General features: G+C 38.9%; 1 protein-coding gene across 1 annotated transcript; it reads left to right on the top strand.

Annotated features, from left to right (window-relative positions):
* Positions 1-3723: 3723 nt before the first annotated feature.
* On the top strand, positions 3724-9206 carry MAP10 (microtubule associated protein 10). The gene is given in 3 exon segments (XM_032242332.1): positions 3724-3792; positions 3795-3887; positions 3889-9206. Coding segments are annotated over 3 exon segments (2925 nt in total). The 5' UTR covers positions 3724-3738; the 3' UTR covers positions 6667-9206.
* The last annotated feature ends 1573 nt before the right edge of the window (positions 9207-10779 follow it).

Below are 10779 nucleotides of genomic sequence, written 5' to 3'. Positions count from 1 at the left end.
GTAGTTTTCCAACCCTCCTTCCCTACCTTCTCTCCTCTTGTAGTCCTCAGTGTCTGTCGTTCCCATCTTTACATCCAAGTGGACTCAATGTCTAGCTCCCACTTCTAAGTAAGATCATGCAGTATTTGTGTTAAATTCTTTCTGTTGGGGAAAGGAAACACTGGTGTAAAGAATTATTCTGAAATAAGTGATGTTGAATTTCATTTCCTCCTAGTCAGATCCACCAGGTTCTTTGTCCCTCAGCTCTGCATCTTCCACCTGGCAGGAGAGGACGTCTTCAGTCCCCTCTGTCCCTGCCAATTATGGGTGGTTATACTTGGTTCTAGAACTAATCCTGATTAAGCCAGGATGTCTGTAGGCAGCAGGATGTCCCCGACAGTGAGACACGGAATTAGTATTTGGTGCTTCTAGAGTAAGCCTTGGACATTTTCATGTCCACTAGACACACACTTCTTCTCCTAATCAGTGTTTGTTCAGCCCATACAACTGGATGGCCATGTCACTTCCCTCAACAGCCCAGGAGCTCCCTTCCATTGTCTGAAGCTACATAGATTAGGTTGGATCCATGACATGAACTTGACTTTTACCAGGCCCCATGACATTTCCCATATATCTGGGCTTCTGCTCCAAACTAGACCAACTGCTCCAGATATGATACTGCCCTCCTACTTAACTCCACGACTGCCATTTTGTTACAACTCCTGCGGCAATGATCCATCTGCCGAATCCGTCCCTTGGGGTTCACGGCCCCATGATGACATAGACAGGTTTGCCTCTAAAGAGCCAGACTCACACAGTTCAGTGAGTTTTACTAATTCAGTTTCTGCTTCCTCCCCAGATTATTAGCCCCATTGTGTCTCGAAGCTGTACTACTTTAGTTGATGATGCTGACTTCCTCTGCCCCTTCTCACCCCAAAGTTATTTCCCCTAGAAAAGGTAGTTAACATCATATCTGATCATTAGCGATCAAGTCAAAATTCTTGCAGTATGCACTGTTTTAAAGTAATTTACATAAAAGAAGAAAATGTCTTATTACTATACTAATACAGGTCTTATATGAAGAAATTAGGTTGCCATCCAAATTTTGATGTCTCCTAGCTTGTATTTTCAGCCCAGATTGCTCTTCTAAGTTTCATATCCATATATCTAACTTAGATCTATCTACCTGTATGTATATCAGGTATCAAACTCAGCATAGTACACACTGAAATTCATACTTTTTACTTGTGTGCTTCCCCACTTCTTTCTCCAATGACAGTAGCTTTTTATATCTCAATAATCCATAGTCTCTTGACTAGCCTGACCTTGACTCGTGACAAAAACAGATAGTTCCTGCATGAAAAGTAAAACACAGAGCATAAAAACTTTTACGTACTGAAAATAATGGGCCGATATTGGCTGAATTATTTTTTGCTAACTATAATACCAGTATTTTAAACACTCGGCTAAAAAGTCTGCCATGTGGCAAATAATAAATAAAACAATATTTATTTTAGCAAATATTTACTATGTGCTGGGCACTGTTCTAATAGTTTTGTAAATATTAATTCACTTAACACATATAATATTTTTATGAGGTAGTTACTGTAACTGTATTTTTCAAATGAGGATAATGATTCACAGAGAGTTCAGGAACTAGTACAAGGTGAAAGAACCAGGACTTGCGCCAGGGAGTTTGCTTCCGGAACCCAGGCTCTCAGCTATGCACTGTGCTACTTCTCCACGTCTGGTGTAGAAACGTGGGGAAAGGATTTGTCATGGTAAAATTTTATTTGTTACCTTTAGTGTTATTTACATTTATAAAATATTATTCATATAATACCAGTCATGTGGAATAGCAGGGTAGTGAATGTATTATCGCAGAAACTACATATTGCAGAAGTAATGTCTTTCTAGAAGAGTGACTTTGCTTTTTCTATTCATCTATAAGAGACAAGTGCTATTAGTGCACACTATTAACCTTACCCAAAAGGCTATCTACAGGATGTCTTCTATGAGGAATTTTGTCTACTATATTTCTCTGGTGCACATGGACTCAATATCTCATTGCTTTTCACTTGTAATTACATCATTTTTTAATCACTCCTCATCATCTATCCATTGAGGATGTGTCCTCTGCAAGTATGCAGCAAGATTCTCAAAGCCAAGAGAAGTGTCTTGTACTTATACATCGCAATGAGACTTCTATCTCATGTCTTCACACTAAAGCATCATGTGTCTGCAGTCCTGAATTTCTCTTGAGCTTCACAATGTTTTTCTCAGCACTGAATTAACATAATATAACTATAATTTATAAAGCTGAATAAAGCTGTATATATATAACACCCAGCAGGTACCTCAAACTCTACATATCCCAAACTCAAAGTACTTTTTTCCATCACATCTGTGCCTCCTCAATATTTTCACCTTCTGTAGCAGATATTCTTCACCTATGACTTTTCTCTCCCATTCATCAAATTTTAAAATTCCTCCATCACAAATGCCTCTTCTGTTACCTCTTTTCAATTTCCACTAACCCTGATCATGTGCAGGTCATAATTATCTGTCACTTAGACCACCGCAGTAGTCTTCTAACAGATTGCTCTGAATCTAATTTTTACTTAGTAGAATCCATCCTTTGTATGCCTCCCCACTCTACATTTCCAAATATTGATATGATGTACTTATTCAGTCAAAACAATATATGGAATGTAGTCCAAGTTCCTTACCATGGCATTCAAGCCTCTCCATATACTGGCCTTGGATTCCTAGCTGGCTAGCTAGGAGGAGGTTAGGAGCATTCAGGTTAGGAGTATGTTTCTTAAAATATCTGGATAGAGCAGTAAGATCTCTGTGTCTCTGTATGTGTGTGTATATTTATGTATACACATTTGTTTTAATGATGGAATCATTAACATTACTCTCATGCATCATGATTGCTCAGCTAAAAATGTTGTCAAATAAAAAACAGGGCCAGACAGTAGCTGAAGTGGCAAAAACATTGTATTCAGAAACTATTGCAATAAGAGAAAAGAGACCTCAATACAGAGCTAGGCTTAATTCCAAATACAGCAGGGACAACTGGGGATTTATAGCCAAGAGAGCGCCAGGTCAAGTGGATGGAAACTTACTAGTAGGAAACATCAGGGGTAGAAGAGTTCTGAAAAACAGACCTAATAGGATTCTTGCTGAAGGCAGTCCAGGGTGGTCACATATCAACGGTAGAAAATGAAAAATTTGATCAGATATGGACGGTAATCAGGTATGAAAGGGTTGGGGATTCTCTCTGAACGGCTGTAGCAAGACTCTCACTACAACTCGGTGATTCCAGGCTCCACAGGATTGGAAGCCAAGGTCAAAGCCTAGTCGGAAAGGTTTAGATGAGCCTGACCAAAGTTTAGCCAAGGAGAGTTTACGCCAGTATATTCACACTGTCTGTGTGTCTCAGTACTGCCCTAATTTACCAGTGAGGGGCTCCCCAGCCATCAGAGCAGTGTCACCATCTTTGGGGTGGGACAGCAGTCACAGAGAAGGCCCAGTGTGGACAGTTAAGTAACTGGCTTTCTTTAGCATGGGAAAGGACGGACAGTCCTGATTTTCTTTCAATATTCCTCAGCTATATAGATCTGACTCCCAAATTACATAAGATCTGCAGTGATAAAACTATAACCCCCCAAAAAAATCACTGCCTGTCTTTTACCACTTATACCCCCGGCATCATTATCAACAATTGTCTTAATACAAGTTTGGAGGCGAAAAATGTTTCACACCAAGTATGCATACAAAGGGTCCCAACACATTGAGCAGCAAAATTCCCCCACAGCAGACACCCCCGGGGATCTGCAGGAGCGTTCCCGCTAATCTCGCGAGATAGCAGCCAGAGACGCCTTTTGTTCCCGCGAGAGCCCAGGGCTTCGCTTCCCGTTTGCGGAGCCCGCGGCGGCGTTTCCTGGGGCAACAGCAATGGCGGCTACGCTGTCCGAGCGGCTCTTCTCGTTGGAGCTGCTAGTGGATTCGGTGCGTTTGGAAGCCCGGCTGCTGCCGCCCCCCGCTGCCGCAGTGGAGCAGGAGGAGGAAGAGGAGGGAAAGGAGCAGGGGGAGGCCTCGCCGCCGCGCGCTCTGTGCCCCGCCGTGGCCTTCCGCCTGCTGGACTTCCCCACGCTGCTGGTTTACCCTCCGGACGGCCCTGGCGTGCCCGCCCCGGAACGCTGGCCCGGCGTGATCCGCTTTGGTCGCGGCAAGTCTTGCCTCTTCCGCCTGCCCCCTGCCACCCTGCACCGCCGGCTCCTGCGGACCCCGCTTGCCGTCTTGCTGCTACAGCTGCCCCCCGGGCGCCCGACGCCCGCCCCACAGCTCCTGGGGGCCTGCGACATCTCGCTGGCTACCGCAGCCCACAGTGTCGTGGGGCCGGCCGCCTCCGGGTGCTCCCACCTGCACCGGGGACGTTTCCCCCTGTGTAATAGAGTGGGCGCGCGGACCGGGGACATTGCACTGGCCTACCGCCTTACTGACCTGGGAAGCCACCTGCTGGGCCATCTTGAGCGACCCCTCACCTTCACCCCCACAGGAGGAGGAGCGGAGGTCAGTCCCCAAAGCCCGCAGGAAAGACAGCAGCTACAGCAGCCAGCCTCACAGCCAAGCCCAAAAGAGGCTGATAGGCTGCTGGGGGAGTTAGGAATCCCAGAGGCGCAGAAGGATTTGAAGGAAATAGTTTTCCAAAGTAAGGGCGAATCTGATAATGTGGGTTCTGTGGAGAATGGCAAAACCAATTCTATTGTTACTTGTTCAAATGCTGGCAATGAGAGGAATGTTAGCTCCCTAAATGAGGAAGTCACAGAGTTGGACATGGAGACCAATATATTTTGCCCTCCTCCTTTGTATTACACTAACTTCACCCAGGAAAAACCACTTCCTGCACAGGCTAAAATCACCATTGAGTCTCAAATGAATGTACCTGAGGAAATGAGTGGTGCGTCTCCTGAAAAAAACTATATAAATCCCCCAACACACAGGAGTTGTCTAAAATATCCAAGTTCTGCAACACATGAGCATCCTCCAATGCTTGTAAATCCTCCACATATTCAGGATATAGGAGCGATTAATCAAACATGTCAAACTGAACAAAACAGAATTAATACAATAAGGCAGTTGCCTTTGTTAAATGCCTTGCTAGTTGAGTTGTCCTTGTTATATGAACAACCTGTGACAAGTCCTGCTCAAATACATCCTCACCTAGCCTGGTTATATAGGACTGAGGAGAAGAAGTCACCAGAATCTTCTGCCAAATCCACATGCCAGTCTGAATCTAAGAAGGATAAACTTTCTATGGGGGGATGTGAAAAGTCAGTGAGTCTTCATTATAAAAAGAACCAAATTGAAAACTGTAAGAAAGATAAATATTCTGAAAAGAACAGTGGAACCCTCCAAAAAAGAGTTACAAAAGGGAGGCTACTTTATGGCTTAACAAATACACTAAGACTACGTTTAAAGCAGACAAATCCTGATATGTTGGTTGTACATGAAAAAAGAGAGCTATATAGAAAAACACAAGCACAAATGTTGGGTACAAAATTTAGAATTCCATCAACCAAAGTTAAACTATTAAGCTTTGCAGAACAAAGCCAGGAGCCACATCAACTGCCTAAAGATAAGTATTTAGATTTAGATGCATCTTTTACTGAAAATAGTGATACCTCAAGACAAATGAGTGGAGTTTTTGATGATCCCAGCACAAGTAAAGAAACTAAACTGAAATGTACAACTGAAAAAAAGGCACTGGGTCGCAGTAAAAATGGAACCAATAATGTTTCATTGAAAGAAATTGTGAATCCTGCAAATTTCATTATTCCAGAAAGACTCACCCATACAGGTATTTTGGGAAGAAATGTGGAAATGCAAATCCAAAGTCCATGTGTTTTCCAACAGGATGCTGTTGTTGACAGAATTATAGATAAAGAAATAGATATTAGACAGGTCAAAACCACAGATAATGATATTCTTATAGCTGATGTAAGTGAAAATAGACCAGGTAAAAATAGCTGCAATGAAAACATCTCAGAACTGAAGTATTCAGATGACTTGTCTAGCCCTTGCTATTCTGAAGATTTCTATACCACTGAGGATACCAGCAAAAGTTTAAAAGCTAATGATAGCAGTTCAAGGACAGAAAATCCAAAACATAGTCAATATACAAGCAAGTCTAGTGAAACAAGATTGTCCAAAAAGAAAAATAGTAGTGACAAGAGTTCTATCCTTAGCCCACCTTTCTCAGCTGGGTCACCTGTACACTCATATAGAAAATTTCATATTTCAAAGACTCAGGATGAAAGTTTGGAGGAAGCATGTAGTATCTCTACCAGTGATTTATCTTCATCACATTGGACTGAAGAAAACCAGAAAGATCAAAATAGTATGCACAATTCTAAAGTTGCAAAGAGTGATCAAGACATCTCTGTTCCAACAAGAAGTAGTTGCCAATCTTTAGAAAAAAGCCAGTCACCAAGAACATCCCAAGTGAGTTCTTATCTGCCTTCAAATGTGTCTGAACTAGAACTTAATGTCCTAGATAGCAGTACATCAGATCACTTTGAAGAAGACAATGATGATGTTGGTTCACTAAATATTTCCAAGCAATGCAAAGATATTTGTGAATTAGTAATAAATAAACTTCCAGGATACACAGTGTAAAAATACATGCTTTTTAAAAAGTTTCAACAACCTGTGTGTACTGTTAGTGAAAAAAAATTTAAACCTATTTTAGTACCTGAATTATGTGAATAATTATTTTTAAGAAATATGAATGTTATTCCTTTGATGTTTGGTGTTCTATTAAGTCTGATAATATTGATTATTAAAACACCATATAAACAGACTTGTTTTTAACTTGTTTAATTATAAGAATAAAAGTATATATTTCTAAACTGTCTCAAGATGTCTAGTCTACAGTATTGATCATTCTAGAACTGACTTCATGCACACTACTGAAAAAAGAAGGCTAGTTAGTAAGGACAGCCTCAAATTTTTGTTAGAACAAATTATTAACAAATAGAGAAGACTTACTGTGTTACATGCAGAAAGGTGCAGAAGTTGTCTATTTATGATAAAGCCCCTGCTGTTTTATGAGCTTACAGTTGTATGTAGATAAGAAGTCTTCTCTGACATATACGTATCCCATATCCCCAGTAGATGAAGCTGCTTTTATATGCTGTCATAGCGCTCTGCACCTTTTCTTTTTAAACCACAATTTGTGTGATTATTTGATTAAAGTTTGTCTTCCACTAGCCTTCAGTTCTGTGATGGGTCCATATTTGTTTTACACATCAGTATATTTTTGTATCTAGCACAATTCCTGGCATGTGGCTGCAGTACAGTAAAAACATTTGTTGAAAAAAGTGGAGGCCAGGCATTTAAAATACCGAATGAGAGGGTTTAGAATTAAGCAGCAAAAATAAGCAGATTTCCTAAAAATAAACCTGCAGAAAATCCTTATTGGAGATATGTTTGACTGTAATATTTTTGTTTTGCTTGATATAAATAGCTTTCAGGTGTTCTCTGAAATATTTGGAAAGGGAAACTTAAAAAGATATCTTTCTACATATATCTTTCTGGTTTAGGAGTTCAGTTTATTATCATTTCAGTTTGTTCAATGGTTATTTTTAGTGTATGAAAATTCGTTTTTATGAAATCCAGTGGTCATTTATAATTTATTCCATTGGTTTTATATTTAGACTTTATTCTGTGTTCAAATATTTACATATATTTTGTTTTAGTTGTGTTATACTTTAATTTTTAGACTTTTTAATATATACAATATTTTTGAATGTATGAAATGAAGGTCTAATTTTCTTTCTTTACAGATAATTATATAGGTATTCTGAATGATCGTAATACTAGAATATAGATAGATGATAAAAAGAGAGAAGAGGATGTTACATTTTGGGGAGCAATATGAATCAAAGAATGGTGATGAGAATTAGCCTGATATATTTATGGGACAATTTAAAATATTATCTTGCATAGAATGATAGGTTCAGCTATAGCGTGGAGGTTCAGCTATAGAATGGTAGAAAGAACATTTGTTGAGTTAGGAAAGTCCCAGATTATAGAGCCTCAAATGCTAAGCATAATAATAAAGTTATAAGCAATAGGAACAACAGATTATTTTAGGTTATAAATGAGCACTAATAAGATGTCATGACATTTTGAATATTTTAAATTATTGAAAATAATTACTATAGGCAGAGAAATTATATCAGTTAAAAGTTTTGAAATATGAAAGGATTCTATGGCTAGTGGCTATGATCTTAATTTTTTAAAAAACATAAAGCATATAGTATAACGTTTCATAAAATCAAAATATTTTAATGCCAGGTATTGTAACTAGATGTTTAATAATGTCAACTGTGTAAATTGTTTAATAGCAAATTGTCATTACTATGAAGAGCCAATAAAAATATAAGCAGTATCAGAATCATCAAAGAAATAATTCCTTTAAAACGAATGTTTTATTTGGTTGAAAGTAATTCATTGTGATAAGAATAGGTAAGGAAAATGATTATTGTAGCATGTCTAAAGTACAAAGAACTAATGCACTTTAAATTACAAAGCTGAGTAGCTGAATCCACTTCTCTTTGAGTTAATCCGTGAATACTTATTTCTAGAATTGTGATGTTTCTTCTAGCTTAATTCTAGTGAAAATATCAGTTTTCATGTATTTAGTGCTTCTATTACATTCTACAAATTCTAGTCCATGTTTTAATTCTACAATCTATAAACTTATTTTTAAATAATTTTGTAACGGATATTATTCATGAAGCCGTATTTATCTCCTTAATTACTTAAAATTATTGAAACATGAAATAGTATTTCAAGTCACAAATAAGGGAGACTGTCATTTCATTGTAAAACCAAGCTATTGCAAACCTTCTAAAAGGTCTTCTGAATAGCATGGGTATTTAAACTGCTATGGACAAGCTGAGTGGGGGAGGGTCTAAAATGCAAAGTGAGCCACGGAAAAGATGTTAAAACCTACCTCTATGTAATGTTGAATGTTTACAGCTTAGAAAGAAGCCATCAGTAATAAGTCCTCTGAACTGTTACCCTAAACATTTGCAGAGAGTTGTGCAGGTGCATACAGCATGTTGGGTTTTTTTCCCTTCAGTCATATGCATGCTATTGATGACATTTTCAGATGCAAAGAACAATGATATTAAACTTCTATCATGCAATTCTTATGGCTTTCTGCTTAGAGCTACCCCTTTACATGTCAATTAATTTAGATTTTTCTTCATGTACAAGCAGTGAATTTAGTATGGAATTATAGTTAGGAACCAGACTCCTATTGGTAGCAAAATATAGGTCAAGACTGTTAATTTAAAAACCCAACTTTTAAATTACCACACTATGTTGTTGGCAAGGCAGATAAATTTCAGAACAAAGCAACATATAGATACTATTTAAATTTGCTCCATCAAACTGTCCTTGGGTCTAGAGAAAGTGATTCTTCAGGCTGTTTATGCTTTAATATGGATTTAAATATTTAGGGAGTTGTACAGAATGATAATATATAGGCCAAAACTTGCTGAGTCATTCTTTTCTTATTTTTAACCTAAAACAAAGGAAAACTTTACTTGGTCAAGGACCAAGGCTTTCTTAAGTGATTTTCTCTGGAGACCTAACTGTCATGCCACAAGTAAGAGACTTCAGGATGATCTTCATTAGCTTTGGATGCCAAGCCATAGCGTTAGAGGTATTTCCTTATTTTTAAAAACTCTTCTCAGATCTCTATTATACTGAGCTATACTAATTCTAGGAAAAAAAGTAGAAAACTTAGATAAGAGGTTTTGCCTCAAAATTGTGTACCAAGAAACGTTATAATATTTTCCTTCCAAAATTACACTGAAGTGAAAAATGTGAAAATATGAATGCACCCAACGGAGCCCTGGAAAACAGGAAAAATGCTGGTGGTGGACAAGATGGTTTGAGGAACTTCTGGAAGAGACAAAGCAGTTGGGATTATGTTGACGAAAAACTGATTACAAATCCACTCTTCAACACAGCCCCATGAGAGTGCTTCTGGAGAAATGAGAAGGTAGTATTTTCCAACAGAGCCCCAGAAAAATTCAAGCTGGTCGGCAGGGCTTGGGCATAGGAGCAGGCTAAGGGACAACTGAGGGAAAAGCAAAACCCTAAGGACAGGGAATAAGCTGGGGTGGGCTCAAGGTTATCTACTAGAATAGGTATTGGGACCAAAGAGAAAAACTATTTTTCACCTTTGACACCAAAACATATTTAAACTGCCTCAATGTTATTGGAGCGGCTGCTAATTCTAGTGACAAAGTGGTATAAGCCTGGTCTTTGGAGGCAGACATGGCATTTTCGTCCTTGATTATTTTACTCCTTGGAGACTTTCTTCATTGTAGGATTGGTTTCAGGATTCAGTCAAATAACATATATATCGTATATGACAGTGAAGGTGAGTGATAGGCAATGTATTTAATGGTATTACAGAGAATGTACCATGGTGTCTGTATCCCATCCTAGAGGGATGTATTTTCAATTAAAACTTCAGTCAAGCAATCAACTCTTCCTTCCAGAAGGTTTAAACAACTTTCCTATAGCATAGCAAGGCAAAAGAAGCCCATGGTGACAAAAGGCAGCACAGACTTCTGGCCAGGGAAGAAGACTTTAGATCACAGAGCAGAGCCACAAAACCCAGCAGAAGAAGGAACCCTTCTCAGACTATTAGGCAAAGTGGGGCATCTAGCTTTGTGCAGAGTACTCCGGAAAGTGGGTTACAAA

Source organism: Sapajus apella, unplaced genomic scaffold (genome assembly GCF_009761245.1).
Source record: "Sapajus apella isolate SASKATOON/1434 unplaced genomic scaffold, GSC_monkey_1.0 scaffold49, whole genome shotgun sequence".
In the NCBI taxonomy this organism is placed as follows: domain Eukaryota; kingdom Metazoa; phylum Chordata; class Mammalia; order Primates; family Cebidae; genus Sapajus; species Sapajus apella.
The sequence above is the reverse complement of the archived record's forward strand: the minus strand, read 5'-3'. Positions and strand labels throughout refer to the sequence as shown.